This window comes from Peromyscus leucopus, chromosome 2 (assembly GCF_004664715.2).
Source record: "Peromyscus leucopus breed LL Stock chromosome 2, UCI_PerLeu_2.1, whole genome shotgun sequence".
In the NCBI taxonomy this organism is placed as follows: Eukaryota; Metazoa; Chordata; class Mammalia; order Rodentia; family Cricetidae; genus Peromyscus; species Peromyscus leucopus.
In genome coordinates this window covers 64761164-64785029 of record NC_051064.1, presented here as the reverse complement: position 1 = coordinate 64785029, position 23866 = coordinate 64761164, and the positions used below count along the sequence as shown (strand labels likewise).

At 44.7% G+C, this 23866-nt stretch overlaps 2 protein-coding genes across 6 annotated transcripts in view; both read right to left on the bottom strand.

Annotated features, from left to right (window-relative positions):
- The window catches only part of Ctnnal1 (catenin alpha like 1), a 53311-nt gene extending 40388 nt beyond the window's left edge, over window positions 1-12923 (bottom strand). The window contains exon 1 of one of the 2 annotated variants that reach the window (XM_037202638.1): window positions 12682-12923. In XM_037202638.1, the coding sequence (XP_037058533.1) occupies window positions 12682-12819 (138 nt within the window). In that variant the 5' untranslated portion in view covers window positions 12820-12923. The remainder of the gene's footprint in view (window positions 1-12681) is intronic. The other variant, XM_028882986.2, reaches the window with a different exon arrangement.
- Window positions 12924-14756: 1833 nt separating this feature from the next.
- Window positions 14757-23866, bottom strand: part of Tmem245 (transmembrane protein 245) — an 82189-nt gene continuing 73079 nt past the window's right edge. For all 4 annotated transcript variants that reach the window (XM_028882987.2, XM_028882988.2, XM_028882989.2 and 1 more), the window contains one exon: window positions 14757-19577. In XM_028882987.2, coding sequence (XP_028738820.1) covers window positions 19532-19577 — 46 coding nt within the window. In that variant the 3' untranslated portion in view covers window positions 14757-19531. The remainder of the gene's footprint in view (window positions 19578-23866) is intronic.

The following is a 23866-nucleotide window of genomic DNA, read 5'->3' as shown; positions in this document are numbered from 1 at the left end:
TCAAATGTAGAAACACAGTAACCCTATAAATAGAAAAATAACTATAATGTATGTGCTATACAAAATGTATGATATGATACTGTACCCATGAAGCCACCTGAGATTGACTGCTCTTTCTTCTCTGAGGAAGTGGTACTTCAGCCTAAGATCAAACTGTGAGTGGCAGGCTGGCAGCACCAGGGATGATGTATTTCAAAGAACAGAACCTAAGGGGTGAGAGGCTTTGGGGACAAGCCTGTCCTGTCGAGGAATGAAGTAAGGCCAGAAGTGGTTAAAACAGTGAGCAAAGGGACAAGCGTCAACCAGTGCCCCGTGATGGATGGCCAGGAGCTGGCCATGTAAGGCTGGGAACTGGAGCAAAGAATTCATGTTTGCAGCTGGGCGTGGTGGCGCATGTCTGCAATTCCAGAGAAGTTAAGGCAGAAGGATTGTGAGCTGTAGGCCATTTTTGAGCTACAGAATGAGATCCTGCTTCAAAAAAGTTTTGTTCTGTGCATTACTGGGAGCCACAGAAAGGTTTTTATATGGGAATGTAGTATAATCTCTGTGGTGATTTTGAAACATTCATAAACTCCTTCAGACTTTTCCTTCAAGGAAGAAGGAACTGTTTCTCTCCCAAGTATAAACTCACTTCTGATAAACAGATAGCAATGAACGTCATGGTGCATTTCTGGGCAGGTTTCAGGATATTGTGATGTCCTCTTTGTCTCTGTCTTTCCTTGTCTCTGTCTATCTCTGTCTGTGTGTGTTTGTGTGTGAATCTGTCTCTCCCTCCCTCTCTTTCTTCTTTTTCTTTTCTTTCTTCTTCTGCTGCTTCTCCTTTTACTTCCCCCTCCTCTCCTCTCTCTCTCTCTCTCTCTCTCTCTCTCTCTCTCTCTCTCTCTCTCTCTCTCTCTCTCACACACACACACACACACACACATCAATCACAGGAACAGGAAGTTCACTGCCCCATCACAGCTGCCCCACACGGAGCCACTGAGGAGCCCTTGAGGTGGGGAATCGCTACCACAGCCAACAGCTGTAGCAGAACAGAGGCTTTTTGCCAGTCAGATGAGTGAACACAGTGGCAGACTCCCAGGCCGGTTTAAGCCTCTGAACTGCCAGAGGCCCAGCTAAATATCTTTATTTCAGTTTTGTGATGGCACTTGGTCCAGAACCATCAGGTAAATTACTACAGAATTCTTAACTCACAGAAACTAACACAAATATTTGTTGGTTTGAGGTGCTAAGTTTGGGGTGATTCGCTAGGTATGTAAGATGTCCCCCACAGGCTCATGTGCTTGAACACCTCATCCCTATCTGGTAGCACTTTAGGAGAAGGAATTTTGCTCAGGAAAGTATGTCACTGGGAGTAGGTACTGAAGTTTGTCTATCTATTTGAAGCAGGTTTCACTATGGACCCCTGGCTGGCCTGGAACTTGCAGAGCTCTGCCTAGGATCAGAGACGTGCACCACCACACCAGGCTGGCATTGCGATGTTATGCTCTGGTCCCACTTCCTGTTCTCTTTACTTGGGGACTGCCCTCACTCCTGCACATGCGAAGTTCAGGGTCTTGCATCTTACATCATCAGTGCCTTAAAAGCCAGACGCAGACCCTACCCTCTCTCTCTGCTCTCTCTCTGTTCCCTCTCTGCTCCCTGCTCTCTGCTCTGCTTCCGCCATCTTTCTTTCTCCCCAGGCCTGGCTCCTCCCTCCCGTCGCCTCCTTCTTTCTAATAAAGCTCCTTGTAACTCTGGTAGTTGTGGCCGTGGCCGTGGCCTGCAACCAGCGCTGCCACCGGCGCTGTTTATTATAACCATCAGGGACTGCCACTGCAAGGTGACATCATTCCCCTGCTGCCACTCCTTCCTTGACATGTGGGCTTCCTGGAACTGTAAGCTTGCTTTAATCAGGGTGTTTAAGCACAGCAATAGAAAACTAGTGAAGGCATTGTTCATTTGTTGTTGTTGTTGTTTTGGGGGGGACAGGGTTTCTCTGTGTAGCCCTGGCTGTCCTGGAACTCACTCTATAGACCAGGCTGGCCTCAAACTCAGAGATCTGCCTGCCTCTGCCTCCTGAGTGCTGGGGTTAAAGGCGTGCGCCACCACTACCCAGTTTGAAGACGTTTTTCTTCATCAATAGATAGGTAATACAGATTTTGGTACCCAGATCTGAAGAGATGCTGTAACAAAACCCAAACTTTGAGAGGAACTTTGAAAGTGGGCTGTGTGAGTGACTTTAGAGGATGAGTCAAAAGCCCCAGGAATGCTTAGACACTGCACAGAAGCGGGTGACTTTAGGGGGGCTCTCGTAGTCAGTTTGGACCCCAAAACAAATACTTTCAGCTGGTCCTATACAAACTCACTACTTACAGTTCTACAAAGCCCAGGTTCAGGTCTCCAGAACACTCTGTGTCTGGTGAGGGGCAGGTCCTCACGGATAGTGCTCCTGGCTCTTCACTTGGTAGACCATGCAAACAAGTTCCTTGGGCTCCACCCTAAAGCATTAGTCTCATTCACGACTTAATGGCCTCCCAAAGGATTAAGTTCCAATATAAGGATTTTAAGAGGAAACCAACATTCAGACCACAACAAAAGTGTAGGCAAAAGCTTATTAAGCCGGGCGGTGGTGGCGCACGCCTTTAATCCCAGCACTTGAGAGGCAGAGCCAGGCAGATCTCTGTGAGTTCGAGGGCAGCCTGGTCTACAGAGTGAGATCCAGGACAGGCACCAAAAACTACATAGAGACAAACCCTGTCTGGGGGGGGGGGAAGCTTATTTAAAAAAAGAGGGAGGGGGAGCAGGAAAGGGACTAAGGTGATGTCTCAATAGGTAAAGTGTGTGAGGACCTGAGTTTGGATCCTCAGAAGCCACGCAAAGCCAGGTGTAGTAATAAGGACGCCTGCACTCCCCAAACTGCTATGGGAGATGGGAAATAGAGACACAGAATTCCTTGAAGATCATGGGTCAGGTAGCCTGCCCACATAAAGGCAAACAATAAGAGACCCTATCTCCAAGATGAAAGGTGAAAACAGGTATCCAAGATTATCCTTTGTCTTCCACACGCACACTGTGGTACATGCATGTACACACTTATACACATACACACACATTGAATCACATACACACCTTCCCCCGACACACACATAGTTTTTGGGATTTGGGGTTTTTTTTAAGGTTAAAAACAAAACAAAAAACCTCAGTAGAAACTAGAACAAAAGGATCTTTATTAGGTAATGACAGAAAATCATCCTTAACAACAGGGAAAATAGAAAATATCCCTCAAGAATTAGGTGGTCTAGCTAAGGTGATTTGAAGGAGTTTGAAGGGGCTAATGGTTGCAGTAAAATATAAGAGAGCAGAGAGAAGTTAAGTAAAACAGTTAAACAAGATCAAGCCAGAACTTGCTGCTTCTGAAAATTCTTCGCCAGATGGCACACCACGATAAAACTACAAATGGCTTAGAGGCAAAAGCGACATCTAAAGCCCAGTCAAGAATGTCAAGTCTAAAGATGGCGCTAAGGGGGAGGCTGTAAAATCAGCCTCGGAGCTGAGGCCTTGTCCTCAGCTGTCCCGAAGGAGTCAAAGGCAGGGAAGAGCTGACCTCCGCACAACTCCGTGGGGATGGCTTTGGGCTAACGCACTGAGCGCAGCAGCATGACTCAAAGGACAACAAACAAAATTAATTACACTGGCAGAAACACCACCCGCTTGGACTTAAAAACAAAGAGGATCAATAGGAAATGAAGGATTTCCTTCTCCCAAGCTCCCACAGGCTGAGAAGACTAGCTACAAACACTGTCCTTTGTGAACAGGGTGACTGAGAAGGGGATGCGGGACTTGAGTTTAGTTAAGGAACTGCCAACCTGGGTCCAGGTGCACTTTAGGAAGCTGTAAACCAGTGGTTCTTTCTCTCCTTGGGTTTTTTTAGCATAAGCTTCCAGGTCAAAGCTGGAATGGCTACCCACTACATACAAATACCCTGTGCTTCCTATTTTTCCTATAGCTAGAGAGAGAATATGTCTATCTTTAAAAAACTCATCTGGACCAGATTCCCAGGTCAAGCTTTCTGGGGAGGTTGTCTACAGGGGGGAGAAGGTAAACAATTTACCACAGAGGTTAGAGAACTGAGTTCTTTGCTATTGCTGCCTACAAGAGGCAAAGTCTCCACCTCCTTCCTTGAGGGCAAGCTAATTTAGTCGCTTCTAGCAGAATAAAATAGGATGGAGCTTGAGAGGTAGAGTGCTGGCCTAGCATGCACCAAGCCCTGGGTTCAATTCCCAGCACCACACAACAGCGCTGTGATGAACAGGCCTGTAATCCCAGCACTCCAGACTTGGAGGCAGGGGGATATCTTCTACCTAAGCCAATAGAGACAGTGTGCTACTCTAGAGGGTAAAGCATGAAGTCACTGCAGTTCTATCTCCTGCTCTCTACCGTATTGACTCTAGGGGAAGCCAAGTGAGAGGGGAAGGCGCTTGACCAGCTCCATGGGAAGAAGGCTCCCTTGATGAAGAACTAAGGCTTCTTGCCAACAGCTAGCAAGAGCCACAGAGCCACCCAAGGAAGCTACTCTCAGAACCTGACTTACTGTAATCCATTAAGTTTGGGGGTATTTTGTTAGGCGAAAGTAAACATAATTTCAAATGTGTGTTTTGAAGTAAATTCTCACAGTCACAGAAAAGGATAAAAAGCTAACTGCTTTGGTTTTTTATTCATTTATGTATTTTTGGTGGTGAATAAGTGAATAAAATATATTTGATAGTAAATGTATACACTCCACACCTTCAGAATGGCTATTCTAACAGTATAGAGAAGTTCATCAAGATATATAGAGTTTAGGTATGGTTAATTTTGCTTTTTGGGTTTTTTTTGGCAAGATTTTTGTTTTGTTTTGTTTTGTTTTTTGTCTCACTATGTAACCCTGGCTGGCCTCAGAAATCTGCCAGCATCTCTCTCTCAAATACTAGGATTAAAGGTGTGTGTCACCGTGCCTTTTTAATACATCTAAAAAACAAGTAAGCCCCACCAGTCCAGAGATGTCCAATCATTCTTGCTCATTTCTTGATTTCAGAGGGACAGATCTTTTCTTCAGCATAAATGTTACCTAGGAGCCCATTAGGTAGTTGCATCCGAGAAGAATCACTAGAGTAAATTGTGAGAACGGGCTATGGTGCTGCCAATGGTAAGTAGGTAAATAGGAAAAACACCAGTGTGGTCCCGAGCTTGGACTAATGCAGGTCTGTGAGGAGTCCAGGACTGTCTAAAAGGAGGGGGTATGAGTACAAACTCCATCCGTACCACTTTAGTCCTCCATACCTGGCCGACACTGGGATACTCTCAGAACCACACATAGAACAGAGACCTTGACCACTATTTCAAGCTCTCACATAAGATATTAAAAGCATGAAAACAAAGAAAGTGGCTACTTAGAGTGGTTGTGCGGCCTCATTCATAAAGTGAAATCCTAACACCACTTATTAGAAAGTGAGCCATGAATTATAAAGGCCATGAATTTGGAGCGCCTATGAACAGGATTCCCTTATAAAGGAGAAAGCAAAGGGCCCCTGCCCTTTGTATCTCCCATCAGGACAGGGAAAAGACATCAGTCTAGTCAAGGAAGCAGGTAGTCTCACCAAACACTGAATATTGACCACCTTGTTAGACCACCCAGTTGCCACAATGTGCCAAAATAAATGCCTGTTGTTAGAGATGTGTGTGGTTCTATTGTTCATTTGTGGGACTGAGGTTTGAACAGTGCATCCCACATGCTGGGCTTTAGCTTAGTATTGCTATTACAGCAGCCCAGAGGAAAACATTCTGCTCATTAAATTCTGTATTTACATAATGCTTAAATTTTCCAATTATAAAGAACAGATCCTACAATTGGGCTAAAGCACCAACTATTGTTCAGTTCCCAAACGAGCGTTTTGCTTTCACTCCAAACATCCTCCCTAGTGCATTCTTAGGTGTGGCTGTCTTCCTCTTACTGGAAGCATTCTGGAAAATGCTTATTCCAAATACAGTCATTGAAAATTGATATTTAGAGGAGCTAAATCAATCATAAAATCTTTACCCAAGCATCTACTTAATCCTAACACTTTCAAACTTTAAGGAGACAGCTTCAGGGCTGGAGAGATGGATGGCGAAATGGTTAAGAGCACTTGCTGCTCTCCCGGGGCAGCTGAGTTCAGTTCTCAGCACCTATGTCAGGCAGTTCACAGCCATCCATAAGTCCAGCTCTAAAGAATCCTAACCTCTAGCCTCCGTGGACACTTCCACTTACTCACATGAGCATACCCACAAGCAGACACACACACCTACACAGAATTAAAAATAATAAAAATGAACTGTAAAAATAAGAGAAAGCACATGTATTGATTATTCCCAAAACAAGAAAGGGGGTAAATGCAGAAAAACTTCAAATAATAATTTGTAATCCTATAATCCTGTGAAGGTTTTTTTTGTTGAATTATTCCAATCCTGTTTTATATGTACTTAATATACTTTTTAAAAATTGAGATTGCATTGTAATATCCTTATGCAAAATTTAAGATAGTCTTACCTATCTTAGATTTATTAAGCACAAGAGTGAGTACTAGTGTCTATGTTTTGCATACATTCATTTAGTGCTTACATTTCTAGCTTCTATTAGGTATCTACCTATTATTACCTTCATTATACAGATAAAAAGCCTAAAGTTGGAAGAGATTAAGAATATGCCCATGGGCCGGGCGGTGGTGGCGCACGCCTTTAATCCCAGCACTCGGGAGGCAGAGCCAGGCGGATCTCTGTGAGTTCGAGGCCAGCCTGGGCTACCAAGTAGTCCAGGAAAGGCGCAAAGCTACACAGAGAAACCCTGTCTCGAAAAACCAAAAAAAAAAAAAAAAAAAAAAAAAAAAGAATATGCCCATGGTCACAGAGCCAAAAAGTTGCCTATACTCTTAATCACCATGCCTCTCTTACCTCCTCAGATCGAGGGGGAAACAGTGAGAGAGCTTCCAAAGTTGTAATATGCCAGATACAAAAGCTAGCTATTATTCTTGAAAACTAGGAAGAACAGTAAGAGTGACCACTTAGAGTTGCCCTGACAGACATATCTACAGGATGTTCTAGAAAATGCCTGAATGAGCCAGAAGGCAAAGAAGGCATTCTGTGGGGGAAGGATGCTGATGTGATCCAGTGAAAACTCCGGTAGGGAAGGAAACATGAACAGGGCTTACTTGAGACCATCTGCCTAAGCTTCATGAAGGACAAACAAGCGCATCCGCGCACTTAAGAACACGGACTCCAACCACACTGCCTGGGTTGGAGTCCCAGCCAGGATGCAGCTAGTTATCAGCCTTTCTGTGATGACCCTCATCTGTAAGAACTGGGACGATAACATGCTCAGGCTACCCTGTGAAGTAAAGGAGTACATGTAAGCCAGCGTACTTAGAATAATGTCATTTACATAAAGAAAAAAAAGGAAGAATAGTGTCAGTTCTGTTCTGTCCTCGTGGTTTGGGGTGTTCTAAATTTTTAGAACTGACGTTAATACTTGATTGACAGGGGCTTTCTTTACCTGCTTAGTGGGGAGACAAGAAAGCAAGTAAAATGGGAGCCGGGAGGAAAGCAAATATAAAGTCCAGTTCTCTAGGACCTGAAGAATAATTTAAATCCTACTTGGATTTAGCTCCTCAGTAAGTCCTCAGAATTCAGAATGGGAGCTGGCTAATTTGCTGCACAAAGCATGGAAGTGAACACACCATTCAAGGTCAGATTCTTCCCAAGAAGGCAGAGGCGGGCACTTTCACTGGCTTCCAGCCTCATTTTATCATCTGAGTTTTCCTTTATCTTTGCTCTCAAAAACACACTCATATCCACTGCCTCAATCAGCAAGGAAGAGAAAGTCACTTATCTACTCTCTTCTTCCACAAACCGTACTGAGACAAAGACTCGGAAACACTCCCAAGGCGAAGAAAGATGGAGAGAACCAAGTGAAGCTACCTTAGACAGGAAAAGGGTCCGCTGACAGGATGTCTGGAGGGAAGGCCGAGGGCAGAAGAGTGACATTCGGCACCAGGGTGGAGGCATCCTCCCTCCCTCCCTTGGATAAAACTCCAGAGGAGTGGCAATGGTGACAGGAAGAATGAAGTGACATAAAAGGGGTGGAAGTAACGCTACAGAAAACATGCCAGGTTCTCAGCCTGGAGCTTTAAAAAGGTTTAGATTATAAAACGTGCGACATCAAAATCCATTGTGGTGGTACCCACCTACACTCCTAACACTGTGGTGGTACCCACCTACACTCCTAACACTGTGTGTACCACTACACTCCTAACACTGTGGTGGTACTACCTACACTCCTAACACTTGGGAGGTAGAGACAGGAGGAGGGTGGTGAGTTTGAGTCCAGCCTGGGCTATACAGATACCCTGTTTGAAAACACTAAGAGTTGGGGTGTAGCTCAGTGGTATAGTGTTTACCTAGCTCTCATAAGACCTTGGGTTTGACCCACAACAGAATCACAGCTGTGGCTCGGTCATTTTACTCATAGACTCTCACTAGCTGAGCCCTGCACAGTTTATTTAAACATCCTATTAAAAGAGATCTGGTAGTTTTTAGTTTGGGACCTTGCAAAGGAAAATGTTGTCCATACTTGTATTCTACTTCTCTACTACACAGGGTTTCTCTGCAAGTACTCTGCAAGAGCTGAACTGCTAGGGCATTGGTAGTATCAACCTTTTTCTTTACACGGGGTCTCATGTCACTCAGAATGGCCTATAATTTAATAATTCTCCTGCCTCAGTCTCATGCGTATGGGGATTACAGCCGTGGACCATTATGCCCATCCTCTAACTTCAGTTTTTCTTTTTCTGAGATAGGGTCTCCCTGTGTAGCCATGGTGGCATGAAACTTGCAATGTAGACTAGGCTGGCCTCCAAGTCTCAGTGATCCGCCTGCCTCCAATTCCCAAATACTGGCACTAAAAGCGTACACCACCACATCTGGACCCTGTAGAGTAAGTCTACACATCTTGCTTTAATCTGGCTATTCTTGGTTCTTTGGTTCTTTGGTCTTTCATATAAATTTTAAAAATTACTTTAGTCAAATCTTATTCCAAAATCTGTTGGAATTCTCATTGGAACTGCATTAAATTTACAAATCAATAGGAAAAGCCAAGAGCTGTGTCTTTAGAATTCTATTGATCTAGGCATGAATGCAGTACTTTTCTCTCAGTCACTCCGATCCACTCTGGCTTTCAATAAAATTTTCTCCATAGTCTGATATCCTCTTTGCTACATATACATGCATATCTTTCTAGTAACTTTGTATATTACAGTCTTACTATAATTAGTATTTTTTTCTGTTTATTAATGTAGAGAAATGCAACTGACTTTAGTACTTCATATTCTATGAACTTGCTAACTATCTCTAATTTGAGATTCTATATTTATAATTATAACACAATGGGACTTCTCATTTTTCTTTTACTATCTCTGTACCTTTTGTTTCTTCTCCTTGTCTTATAGAAGGGCTGGAATTTCTGGCATAGTTTGAATAGGATCTATGATAGCAGACACCAGTTCTTGTCTCTACAAGAACTTATAAAGAAATGCATCTTTAAATTTGACTCTTGCTATAATGTTTCCTGTAGATACCCTTATCAGCTAACAAAGGCTTTTCCAGCAACGTGTTTACTGTGTGCTCATGCGTCTGCATGCCTGTGTGTGTGTGTGTGTGTGTGTGTGTGTGTGTGTGTGTGTGTATCTATGCAAGTACTGATGCCTGTGCATGCGTGTGGGGAGGCCAGAGATCAACATCAGATGTCTTCCTCAACGGCTCTCCACATTGTTCTTTAAGAGAATCTCTCAATGAACCTAAAGTTCATGGACGAGCTTCTCAGCATGCAACTCCACACCCCTGCCAGCTTAGACCTGGATGCTGGGGATCCAAATTCAGGTCCTCATGCCTGCACAGCAGGTGCTTTACCCATAGGCCATGTCCCCAACCCTTCAGCAGCATTTCCCCCCAGTGCTGAGGACTGAACCCGGGACCTCTTGCCTGTTAGACAAGCATTCTTTCCATTGATCTACATCCCCAGCAAGGAAAGCATCTCCTACTACAAGTTTACAAAATCATTTTGTCATAATTAGAAGCTGGATGGGAAGCAAAGGTTCTTTCTATATCTATTGCTGTAAAAATACTTCATTTCTAGTCTGTGAAGACAGAATACATATTTTTCTGATGCTGACAAAAACCTTGTTTTCCTAGAATAAAACCAAGAAGTCAAGACTTTCACTGGGAGAGTCAGCAGTGAAGTAATACAAAAATAAAAGCCGTTAACTTTCTGTTGCACGGTGCTAATCTTGTTTACCTCAAACCCTGTCTCCTTCACAATGCCATCCCTGATTCAAGCATCTGCGCTCTCAGAGCATTTATTATTGATGATGTGTATTTGATACTTGGCATGTGCTTGCTATTCTATACATGCCCTACCTCCCAGCTAAAATATATGCCCTTTAAAGAGCAGCAAACTATTAAGTATGTAATAAATCCTTGGTTAAAGTACTTAAAATATCCTTAAAGAGAGGCTAAGTCTCCGGCCAGTTTTAATATCTTAAACTCACTGAAACTTTAAAATCAGTTTAAATTATCTTTATGTACTTCCCTGACTTGTTAATCAAACATTGTAACCATGCTTTATGCATCGCTTGATACTAAGGGGAACTTAACTATGTTGAGGACAGCCTCAACCTATCAGTTTAGATAGCCCTAAGCCTATCAGTTGTAGAAGTGTGACAGAAATACAACTGTAGTGTGCAGAACCTCAGCTATGAGCCTGAATAAGCCTTCAAACCAAGTGGGGAGGGGTGTTTTCCCTTCTAGTTACTTTTTAGCATGTTTCCTCTTCTACTCTCCATATTCCAGAATAAAAAATAAAAAATAAAAATAAAGCTCTGTAGCACTGGCAAGTTTTTAGCAATGATCCTATACAAAGTTACTGTTTTCCCAGATTGCAGCTCTCTGGCTAGTTTTTCTACTGTGGAACTTTTTCTTTGTAACCACTCTGCGCTGACCTCACCACCTCCTCTAATCTCTAGAAGGGACACAGGAGCAGCTAAATCTGACTACTGGAGCCAAGCTGCCTGGATTCAAACCCCAGTTTGTTATTGAAGAATTGAAACCTCTAATAACAGGTTAATTGGTCTAACCTTCAATTTCTTCATCTGCCTCATGAGACTATGCATGAATCTCACCTCATGGGTGGGCAAGAAGTAAATGAGTTAGTGCCGGCAAAGTGCTTAGAACACAGCCTACAGCTAGTATTAAGTGGATGGATAAAACACTATCAATTTCAAGTCTCTCTCTCCTCTCTCTCCCCTGTGAAAATGCTTCGGCACTTCTCACCACTTACGGATTGTGGTTGTTCTGTGGATGGGTGTGTGTGTGGGGGGGGTACTCCGGGGTGGAAGGAGGTGTGGACACTGGAAAGAAATGACAGCACTCTTTCCATTGATCCATACATCCACTACTCAGGAAGAGGAAAAGCCACGGGGAGTGCCAGGGCTAGTCACCACTGTTCCACTAATCACAGGATGCAGGGAGGAAAAGAGGGACATTTACTTAATTAGTATTACAAGAACCTAGGGGGACACATATAACTACAATTTTCAAATATTTTCGGGACAGGGCTGGAACAGAGGCAACATTTTAACGTCTATGGAATAGTGACAACTCCCCTTCACTAAAATCGTTTATGAAAGGCATTGGTGACCGGGTGTTGAGGTTGTTGTAAGAAAAGATTTTTTAATTTAGAGTCAGATAATTTAAGATTCTTCTACCTCTAAAATCTTGGTAATCCTGGCATGAGTCACCAAGATGTTACAGCTTAGTATGAGTCACACACATCGCCAACGCGCTGCCAAAGACAAAATTCTTCCCTTGGTGTTTGGCATAGTACCACAGCTGTAGGTGAGGAATTCTAGCCCTCGGGTTATGTATACCTCAGCTCCGAGAAACAAAACTTTTTTTTTTTTTTTAATTAAGCACATCACTTAGCTGATTCTAGACTTCTTTTATAACCCACAAATACAATAATGCACTAATCCCAACTGAGACCTGGCAAAAGCGTGTGCATCGGGATTAAGCCTCAAGCATTACTTCCCATCAGTCTGCAGAGTCCAGGTAGACAGAGGTGGGCAGGCAAGTGGCAGGGAGGGACAGGACAGGTGGCCAGAGTGGGTGGGAGTTGGGCGAGCCCACACACGGCCCAGGGAACGGGACAAAGGCCTTGGAGAACATGCCGGAGTGGGAGGCAAACTGGAGTGCCCCAGCCTGAGTCCAACGCCCGGGTCTGGCCTGGGATGCGGACAGCGGCGGCGGCGGACTGCGCAGCTGCAGCCGCCGCGGCTCTAGAAGCCAGGGGACCCCGCAGGGATCCCACCGTCCCGCCGCTGGGCCTCCCTGGGCAGAAGCCGCAGCGCCAAGCGAGTCAGGCCACCTAGGCCGGACAACGCACCTGCTGGGTTCGGGCGCCTCACCGCGCGCCCAGGAGTGGCCGCCCCGCCCCGGGCCCCCACGCCAGTCCCGCCGCGCCGTCGCCGCGCTCACGGAATGCGGGACAGCGCCGCCTCCCGCCCCGCCGTGCCGGGCCAGGGAAAAGCGGCAGCCGCCATCGCGGGCCGCGCACACGGGGACCCGGGGCCGCAGTACCTGAGAAACCAGGGGCAGCAGCGTCTGCTCCACCGAGCGCGTTCTGATCTCCAGTCCCGAGTCGAAGGCGAAGCCAGACGCGTTGCAGGAGTGGACAGCTCCCGCACCGCCGCCGCCAGAGACCGGAGAAGCGGCCATAGCCCTCCGCCGGTCGTACAGCCCGCTGGCCGCACCAGTGCGGGCCCGCCAACCAGCCCGCCGGTCGCCTGCCGCCTCGCGGCACCGAGGCCCCACCCCTAGCCCTGTGCCACCGCCTCGGCCCCGCCTCCATGCGACCCCGGGCCCGGTAGCCCCGCCCCCAGGCGGGCACCACCGCCTCGGCCCCGCCCCCGTGACCCACCCCAGCCTAGCTAGTTCCGCCCCAGCCACGCCCCCTCTTAGCCCTTCCCACCTGTCCCCATAGTCTGGAGCGCAGCAGTGGGGGCTCATCAGCTCCGCCCCTAGGGCGGCACGCCCCCTCTAACCCCACCCCAATTCATGGAAGCCCCACCCACCCGCTATTGCCCCACCCCTCGAGCTCCTTCTCTGCAGGCCCGCCCCCTGGGCCGCACCAGCGTCTCTTTCCTCTGTGTTGTTCCACAGCATATTTTACCTAAAGCAGGAGAAACAAGACACCTGAGGGCCTCCCTATGTTCACGTAGCCTCTTACCAGAAGACAACTGTTCCCAGCAAAGCTTCCCACCAAATCCATATGCCTGTATTCTCATAAATATTTCTACACGCTTTGATGGGGTTGAAAAGGGTAGGAAACGGAGTAGGGATTTAGCTCAGTGGTAGAGCGTTTGCCTAGTGCAAGGCCCTGGGTTCCATCCTCAGCTCTGGAGAAAAAAAAAAAAAGAGAATTGTAGGAAACCTCTGTCCTGAGATGGCAATTCTAATTATCTTTCCATGGCTTCCCGGGAAGGTCCGCCCCATTTCCCCTTCACTCCTATTTTCTGATTACATATCTCTTACAAGGAGTTGAAACATTTGATATAATACATTCACATGTTATCTTGATACTCAGCAAGAAGGTAGTGGATCTTGCAGGCAGTATCTTTAGAATTCACCTTCAAGAGAATTAAAAACAAAAGTGTGCACTGATAAATACTGTATCTTTTAAAAGTGTCTTCTTAGAATTATTTTTAATATTAGCCAAGAAATAGCAGCGTGTTAACTGCTCCTTGAATGAAAAGATTGTGTCTATTTCTGACTGAAGTCACTTAAGGCTATGCATCCATTCTCTCAGCCCAACCATGAGCTCACAGAATCCCTGTGATGAGGGAGTGCCAACACTCCTTTTCCTCTGGTTTCCAGGAATAAAGCCAAGGAAGGCTTTTAGAAGCCTGCACCTTAGGAAGGATTCTAAACTTAAGCAACTGACTGAGAAGCATAAGAAAGTATTTTTGAAGGACCATAGCTACTAATGCGCATCTATGGGGCAAAAGGAATCCGAGACTGGCTTTCTCCATCAAGTTAGACTGAAGGGGCTCAACTTGCAGTGTTTGAAGGCAAAGTTGCAGGGCTTCATCTGCCAAAGCAGCACAGGCATCCGGTAATGGAGACAGCAAAACTTAGGCTGTTCTTCTTCCAAAAGAAGAGCTCCTGAATTCAACTCGTCTTCCAATTCTTTTCTTTCTTTTAAACTGTGTTTGTATGTCAGAATGTGCATGTGAGTGCAGTACTTAGAGGGCAGAGGCATTGGATCCCCTGGAGCTGGAGCTACAGGTGGTTACCAGCTGCCCAATAAGAGTGTGAGGAACCCAACTCGGGTCCTCTGGAGGAGCAGTATCTATCTACCCTTAACTCCTCAGCCCCCTCTCCAGGTCCCTGTCTTCCCATTTTTACCTTCACCACCATCCTCACACTTAGCTGCCTCTCTCCAATGCACTGAGGACTTCTGCCTCAGCTATGGACCCTGTGGCCTCTTTAAGGTGCAAACATCTACTCCCAGACAGTTGCCCTCATCTAAGATGACCAAATTTCATAAAAATACCGGCACCAGTATCTATACTGGCGCCAAAGGTAGGATATGCAGGCAGAGTCTGGATAAAGATCAGATTTCTCAAAAAATAAGAGGCTAAGTTTATCACCCGTTTCATCCAACATTTGTGACTTTATTTCAAAATATAAATATTTTACATTTTACAAAGATGTTACATCAGTAAGTTGTGAAAGCAAATTAAAGCTAAGAAACAGCATCTGTGTAATAAAGGATATTTATTGTTGCATTTGAATGCTATTTTTCCTGTCAAACCATTTCTCTCCTTCGCCTGAGAATGCAGAGGTGATACATTTTCAGAGTTAAATAATTACAATGATATGTTCCATCTTGGTTTCACAATCAAACAGTATTTGAAGTACAAACCAAGTACCTGAACAAGTAGCAAGGACTGCAAGGACAAAGAAGGGTTTTCTCTAGGACAGCTACCGTAAGAGTTACACTTCTGGGTCACTCCAATACAAGAGAACTTGTACTTCACAATAAGCAAAACCATGGTTAGATCTGTTTCCATACCTTCATCATATACATAAAGCTAGAAGGAAAGACCAGTATCAAGAACTTTGGACTTGGAGTCAGAGATTCTGCAACCAAATTCTGGCTCCATCCTTTTGTGATCTAAACAGAGGAGAGAGGAGAGCAGGAGAAGGGAGAAGAGAAGGAGTCAACAACAACAAACTTCTCCAGTGCCTCGTCTGTACAATGACTGTAACACTATAGCTCACAGGGTTGAACCCAAAGGTGCCTGAAAATATAAAGTGCCATACAAAAGCCTGCTAAGATGCAGTATCAACGCCACCAGTGTATTTGCACATTAAGTGATTCTTGGATAACTTGGATACTGATCTTGTGTGCCACAGGTGGGAAAGGACGTCCTCCTTGTAAGCACAACTCTGGGCAGCAATGTGCCTACTTTCTGGTGTCTCACCAGACTGCTGGGACTTGTTGCCATCCCTCGGTACCACAATAACACATGCACTGCCAGTATTTTCACTAGCAATTGTCTTCTACAAGACCTGTAAACTTGATCAGAAGCTCAAAAGAACCCAGGGTCTTTTGAGATGCTCAGAGAGAGGTTGGGGGTAGAGGGGTAGGGGACAACATACTGTGAAACACTCTGTCCCTCCTAAGTTCACAATGTGTCATGGCATAATAAACACTCCGACATCTCAGGAAAGGAAATACCTTAGCATTCCTCAATTTTAATTGACCATAGAATCTCCCCACCCCAGCAGTTTTTCTCTTACAACTCCATTAATTCTGCAAACAACTGCTATTATAGAACTTTCTCTTCTTTTTTGACAAACGTGGTTGAGCTATGAGGAAAAGGGAAGAGAAGCAGAAGGCGGGCTGAGAGGGAGAGGATCTGTACTCCACTCTGACGTCTGTTGTTAACTGGCTCTGTTACATAAGCTATTTTACCCATAAATTTGTTTCCTTCTCTAAAACAACCATATCATCTCATTACAACAGCCCATTCAAGCACCAAACTTCTGTGGCAGGTAAGAATCTTCATCTGCAATTCTCTCATGTATTTTTAAGTTATCAAGAAAGCTGCTTAATGGCTTCAGATAGGTGTTTTTCCCAGACCTTAGAGAGTTAACGAAATGAACACATTTGATGGCAAGATTAGCAAATACAAAAAGCTGATAGTAAATAAATAAATAATAGTTGTTCTTTGCAGGAACAAGAATTTGGAAGGTATGTGGCAATATACAACTTTCACTGTGAAATGGGCACTCAAAGTCCCATTGTGATACTCTTGGAAAGGCTGTGGGAGACCCTCAGAAGATATTGACTGGAAGGTCAGGACTGAAGTACAGGAAGTCCTGAGGGTATTTTCCCATCAACTGGGTTAAAACCTCTTGACAGTCACCTAAATGAATGTATTCTAGTTTAAGCCCAGTTGGCCTTGAATTCTCAGCATTGCTTGCCACACTTCTGAAGCAGGTACCTAACCCCAGTGGGAAATGGAGGAATGCAGAAGTCCTGAGAAAGCATGGTGAGTTCTTCTGAAGGCCAAGGTTAGCCAGAAGACTGCCCTGCACTGCTTTACTGCCTGCACACTGGTACAAGCAGCTGTCATGCCTAAAGTCAGAGTTTGGATACAGGGTCTCAACATAACACATCTTGGGCACCTTTCCACAGTCAAGAGTCAACACAGAGTTCATCTCAGAGTCCAAAGGAAAGCAGCCAGTTCTTGAAGAAGAAGGATTAGGAGACTCGCAGTTTTAATAATATCTAACACTGGTGGCCAAAGAGGCCATGGATCATGTCTAAATATAAAAGTGTGGGATTCAGGCAGGACGTACATAACATGGAGTTTATGCTTCCAGCCCCGCACCCATTCTCTCTTATCAAAAGTAGGAGCAGATGGGTGCACACAGCTTTTCAGTTCCCCTTGTACCCATTCAGTTTGAAACTGTCAGGGAAGGAAACTTGAAACTAACCCTTTATGTTCTTTTACATTCCAAGATGCTAAGGCAGATCTCTATCCCCAGTTTCACGGAAGCTACTTTTGCTGCACAGATGCATTCTATACACACACTCCTCTGTCTCTGACTCTGTCTCTGTCTCCCCCGACCTCCAGGGGAACTTCTTCCGGGTCAAATTCCCATGCTAATTCTTCAGGGTAAGTTAGAGACTTAAGCTAAAGACTCCTTGTCATGCTATCTGCTCCCTATCTGTCCTAGGAAAATTCTGTAAAACCTCCTCCCTGTGCCTGACACATGCCAGGGTACTTTTCTAGTTCTAACCTACCCAACAGGTGGCGTTCCTGTATACACTGTAGCAATGGAGTGGTTCTGGTTTCCTGACCAGGACTGTGTGCCTCTGTGGGGACCTCTGCTCCTAAAATTCCAGGACAGGCTTAAGCCACTGCCACTATTTTAGGGAGTTCAGTTTCCCTCAAACAACTTCACATTCAGATTAAGAACTATCCTACCAACAGCTATGAATTAGCTCAAACTTAGGTTTTTGCAATTTTGCTTTTACATGGCTAAAAGCACATTGGAGCAACATAATTTGTATATGCACACAAACCACTGTATATATTTGCCTCTTAGGAGTACTGCTAATTATAGCTATAAACTTATCAGATTATAGTAAACAAACACAAACTGGGTTTCTCTCTTCAGCCATTTTAATACAAGAAGTTTAGATTTAGTATGATACATGATCTGGCTGGTGCAGTGCTTAAGGTGAGAGAGGCTGCCTCAGGAGTCATCTCCCGGAGCACCCTGTTCAGTCCCTGGCATGGTGCCTAGAGTTTACTAACACTCAAGAAATGTGTTAATGAGCAAATGAGCAACTGATTAAAGAACAAAGAAGTGATTTAGTGGTCAAATCTAACAGGCAATGGAATAACAGGCCATAAATGTTGAAGGATTCATGATACAATCAGGAGGCCTGCATGTGCTATACTATACACAGCCAAGCCAAGCAGTATGTGGGGTTTATCACAAACTTAGTGAGATGTTTTAGGGAAAATTAATTTTAGTCTTAAATGCTTTCAAAAACAAAAACAACAACAACAACAAAAAAACAACACAAATTTCTTCTGCTCTACATTCCCTTGGGGCACAGACAGGGTTAGTGACTGATCAGCTGGGAAGGACACAGCACTAGGAGCTGGCTCTTCTGGCCATGTCATGAAACAGGACAAACTTTCTGTCACTTGTAAGGAATGAATGACAACACCTGGGTCACAGGACTGGGAAACTGCTGAAGTCCTAAGAAATGTGTTGCGACAGAGTCGGCAGATGTGAAGTCAGAAGACAGGAGACCAAGTCTTACAACACTTGGTACCTACCGGCTCTGCACTGGCCCTGTCCTGAAGCTTAGCACCCCCACCAGGGTGGCAGTGTGGAGAATACAGAGCCGCCGCCACCGCGAGAGCTGACGGGAATGCTTGTGAAGGACTATGCACAAGGATGGAAATGTAAAGCACTGTGCTGGCATCTGAGATCTGCAGAAAGTCACAGCCCAACTCAGCAAGCGCTCGGCTAGAGTCACATGTGCAAGGCACTGTGCTAGGGGCAGAAACAAAAACAAAGTCTGCTGCTAAGTAACTTACTGGTAGAGTTCCCAGTATGGAACTGGGGGACACACAACAAACACAGGACCACTACACCTGAGAGAGAGTCTTTTCTTGTAAAACAGTTAAAAGAAGAAGCTGACACATGGATTCTATCACATAGTTACTATTCATAGCAGCTCAACAGGATCTTCATCCAATGTGGTCAGGAAAGTTGTAGAAATTTGGCAACCTTGAAAGGAGGGGTGAAGGGGAGGAAGGGAGAAAGAGCTCTCCTCGGACTGCTTCTCCTCTGGTCACAGCACACTAACACCCCCTTCACCCCTAAGACTCCTTTCTTCTCCAAGAAGGGGATGATGTTATTCTAAAAGGGTATCAGACTCATTTTCCTGCTTACTAAGCCTACTCCAAGTGAAAGCCTCATCACTGAAAAGGGGCTACGAACTCCTAAGGCAGGAGGAAAACTACACTGAATATACTTTCAATAGCAGGTATTTTGGAACCCTTACGGTAACTTAATAAATACACATTGCAGTAGACAATCAGTGAGGGCAATTTCAAGCCTTGGTACCAGTGCATGAACTGCAACTGTTCAAGCCATCTTAGTGTGAGCTGTGAGCTAACACAGTGTTCAACTCAAGCTGGGTTTAAAACGCAAAGCAGCCTAGAGCGAGTACTCCTCACTTGGTGTTCTGCATGTAAGGCTGGGAGGCTTCTGCTTCTTTTCTGGGTGCCCCTGCCTGCCAGACACAGTTGACAGGACAGAGGCCACAAGTGGGAGAATTCGCTGTCAAGGTGGAACTCCCCAGAGAAGTCACTGCAGTGAAGCCATGTCAATCTCCTGAAGATTTCAGATCTTCAGAGATGTCACGGAAAGTCCTAAAAAAAAAAAAAAAAAAAAAAAAAAAAAAAAAAAGACAGAATGATTGCATTTGCTTTGGGAAGGGGCAGGGATAGTAAAACCACAAGGAGAATGTTAGAAGAAAGGAGGGAGGGGCAAGCCCCGAACCAGCTACCATACAGCATTACCTTATTTCATTACCTTTAAGAGGGTAGAAGAGATTACAGTCACTATTTTTAGTACTTTTACAAGATTGTTTCAAAATCTACTAGCTAGCCCTTATTCATAACAAACAAAAACCCAGTTTTGGGCTGAATCCATTATCTTGGCTTACAAGATGTTCAGAGAAGTATTGTGAAACTTTGGGCAGTGCCTTGGCTCTCAGAACTTCTAACTTGCTGGAAAATGGATACGATGATATTAAAGAGATTAAGTCTTGCAGATCGGAATAAATGCTGAGTAGCTAGACTCCTGTTAGGAAGTAGGAACCGGGGAGCAGCACAGAAGCCACGCCCCGCAGGGCGGAGTTCCAGGCAGAGGTGGGCGGGCATTTTCATCACCTGCCTTGTACTATGGCTGTCCTACATGAGACAGGCTAAGTGAGCACTGCCAAGTGCCAGCTGGTGTCTTGACTGGAGAGAAAGGTCTGCGGCACAAAGGCTTCTACCTCAGGACAGTGGTGGCTAAACACCCCTTGATATGACTGACTGGCCTGAGTCATAATGTCACCCGGCAAAGCTGAGGTGCTTACAGACAGCCAAACAGGCAGGTAGAGCTTATTAATAAACATGAGCTCCAGTATCCACCTTAGAAAGCCACAAGTCAAAGCTAGCAAAGCATTCTGATAGGGAGAGACTGGATTTGGGCATTTGTTTAACACACTAGACCTGGAATGACCCTCTGGACTTCTTTTAAACAAGTAAAAAATAATTTGTCTTCTTTATGTTGTTTTGAGTTCAGCTGGTGATGGGTGATGGGATTTATTACTAGCATTGTTACTATTATTGAGGCAAATTTACCTGAAGTGAAATATATATGGATGGTCTATTAGCACCCACCTAGAGAGAAATCATACTACTTCTCCTTAACAGAATCACTAGGTAGGAATACAAAAGACATTTGACCCTAAAACACTAGCATTTTTCAAAATCAAAAAATTTGACTGATGTATGTAGATGCCTCATGTGCATGTCTGATACCCAGAAGAGAGCATCCAATTCCCTAGCACTAGGGTTCCAGATGGTTGTGGGTAACTATATGGACCTAAAGCTGGGTTCTCTGCAAGAGCAACAATTAGTCTTTACTAAGCCATCTCTCCAGGCCCTCAAGAGCAATTTCCAATTTACATTTAGTCTGTGACCATATAAACACAGCATGTTATATCACTGTTCCTCTTTAGATTATTCTCCTCAAAGTCCAGCAAAGTGAATTTTGTTTTTATAGCAAATCAGCCATCAGATACCACAAAGTGCTCCATGTTTTCATTAGAAACAGAACCAAAAGACCTCACAGTGTTAAGTGCACTAAGTCCAGGCAGCAGTGTGAACAAAGCAAGGACAGCACAGGCTTTTCCCTAACAGGTTAAAAAGCAAATCTAACTTCAAAAGCAATCCCACAATCCTGCAACCTCCTCCCAGACGCCTTTAGTGTTAACCATTTTCAGTCCACACAAACACACAGGATAGATAAAGGAGGAATAGGCTGAAGTACAATGCACAAAGTCCTTCAAGGTCAAGGGGAAGAGAGGCAAATGTTACACAAGAGCTACTGTACTCACGATGCTCAGTTGTCTGGAGGCTTCAAAGACAGTGACCTAAGCCCCCTGGACCTCAGAACATGAGGACTAGGTAAGTCTCCTCTTTCAAAGGCACAGGTATGAGGGAGAAACACAACTCCTGGCTATGGAGCCCAGGGCTTGGAAAGAGTTTTCATGTTATATGACCAAATCCCCCATGAATACAAAAACACCTGGTGACAGATCTGAACACTGAAACAAAAGTTTCCTTAAATACTTCTGTTATCATCTTTTGAAAAAAAGTAAACAAAAGATTTGCACCCATCTATGTATTGATCATCTCTCAGCAGTGACACTATTCCCATTTCTGAGCACTGTATTTGGCAGATCCCCAGCCTCTATCCAGAGTTCTAACAAGCATGTGTGTATGTGTACATGGGGTAGGGTGGGCACTCCCCACCTCTGCCAGAACCATGGCTGCAAACAACTCTTTATGTAAATATTTCTTTGGGTGTTGTCCAAGTTTGTGTCTTTGAATTTGAAGAAAGGCAAAGTCAGCTAAAAACTTTCTCCAACAAACAAACTCAGGTAGAGCTTTTGAAAAGCCCTGAAAATGTTTTCACAACTAATGATCTATAACATTTCTCAAAATCCTATCGATTAATTTATCCTTTGGCATCTTTAAAAGTTTTAGAGAAATCTGTACGTTTAAATGAAACATAACTGTTCATTTCTCTCATTTATGAATGAAAAGTCTGACAAAAATGTATAAAAAAAGATTAACACTGTGGTTGACTGGGGTTACCCTGGTGACTTACTATTCAATGCTGCCTCCTGGCACAGAAAAGGAGAACTTTCCCAGGAAAGAAAACAAAACTGAAACAAGCTTAGAAAACAGTTCCCAAACAGTGACTAGAAACAGGACGAAGGGGACAGACGACAGACAGACAGACAGGAGGCTCTGGTAGCTACAGCAGACCCAAGAGACAAGCCAGCTCAGATGCTGGTGGCTCCAGGGTAAAGGGGACAGGTACTGAGTGAGGACACACAGGGAAAATGCAGTAGTTGATTTGCTCTGGGTGACAGAGAATATAGGAAAAACAAAGACAAAGACAACGTTAGTACAAACAGGTCAGCTTGCAAGCTTGGAACAATGTGACCATAGGCAACTTAACATCTCTACACTTCTTCATCTAAGCATCATGGGAACACTAATAGGTTCAGAACAGAACACCTGCAGAGCCAGGCCTGATGCACGCATGCCTTTAATCCCACAACTCAGGAGATGGAAACGGGTGGATCTCAGTGAGTTCCAGGCCAGCTGGGGCTACATAGAGAGACCCTGTCTCAAAAGACACACAAAGTTTTGATCATGGGATTCAGCACACAGTAAGTCTCAATAAATGTTATAAGTGTCATGTGTATTACTACTTAAACAGCCCTTTAAAACTGCCCACTAAAAGAATGGTGCATCCAACACAGAATGCCAGTACAAGCACCTATTAATAGCTAGGGGTAGGTGGGGTGAATCCAACAGGTAACCACTGGCACTTGGTCACCCTGAAAAGCAGAAATTCCAAGCAGTAGTAGAAGGAGCCTCAAACAACCTAAATTCACTCAGCAAAATCCCCTAAGGTTCGGAAGTAGGTACCATGAGCTAGCCATGAGAATGGTGTGTGGAGCTAAGCAATGACTCGCCACTCATCTGCTAAGAAAGCCTAAGACACCACCTCCCCTCCAGCATCCCCACTCACTTCCGCCACACCAAGCAGCAGTCCCTTCTTCCCCTCTCCTTGGCAGAAATTAATTTCTTTTCTCTGGAGAAGGGAGAGTTTTGGACTAGGAACGGCAGGCAGATCTGCAAGTGGGGCTATGTACTAGCACAGGGTACTGAGCTACAGCATCTCTGCATCTTCAACCCATAGCCCCTTCCCTGCTCCTGGCTGCAGCTGGGCTTGCTACCTCCAACCAGCAGAACTGAAGATCTGGGAGGAGTCAATCACCCCACAAAAGGGACCAAAACTCACAGCCATCAAGGGCTGCACAGGTCAGTGAACTTGTCAGATAAGTCACACACATAACAACTAACCTACAGCTTCAGTGGCTCACTCTTAACATGAGCCAAAACTCAGAAACCTTCACAGTCTGATACCTTTTGTGCAGAGAAAAGTCAAAGCCTTTGTTTTTCACAATAAGCACAACAAAACTGTTCACAAACATGAATGACTGAAGGAAATAAATAATGGTGGCTATCTATTAGTCCTCACATCATCTTTCCCAGCAACCCCTGCTTAACGATACAACTTCCTACTTCCAGGAGAAGAGAAAGCAGTCTCTTTTCTCTATACACTGGTTTCTTTTGTTTCATCTTAAAGTAACTCTTGTTTTATATATTAAAAATCATTAGACACCCCACCCCACCCCCCCCAAAAAATAACAGCAAAACAGATAACAAGATCTGTGGTTCCCTCCCCAGTGCTCCGAAGAAGCTATCTATCCTCCACTCTGCAGGTTCCCGAGCACCTGCTACTGAAGCAAAAAGCAAAGTGATGTGGTAGTATAGTGCACACCATAACTCAGGAACCTGAGTGG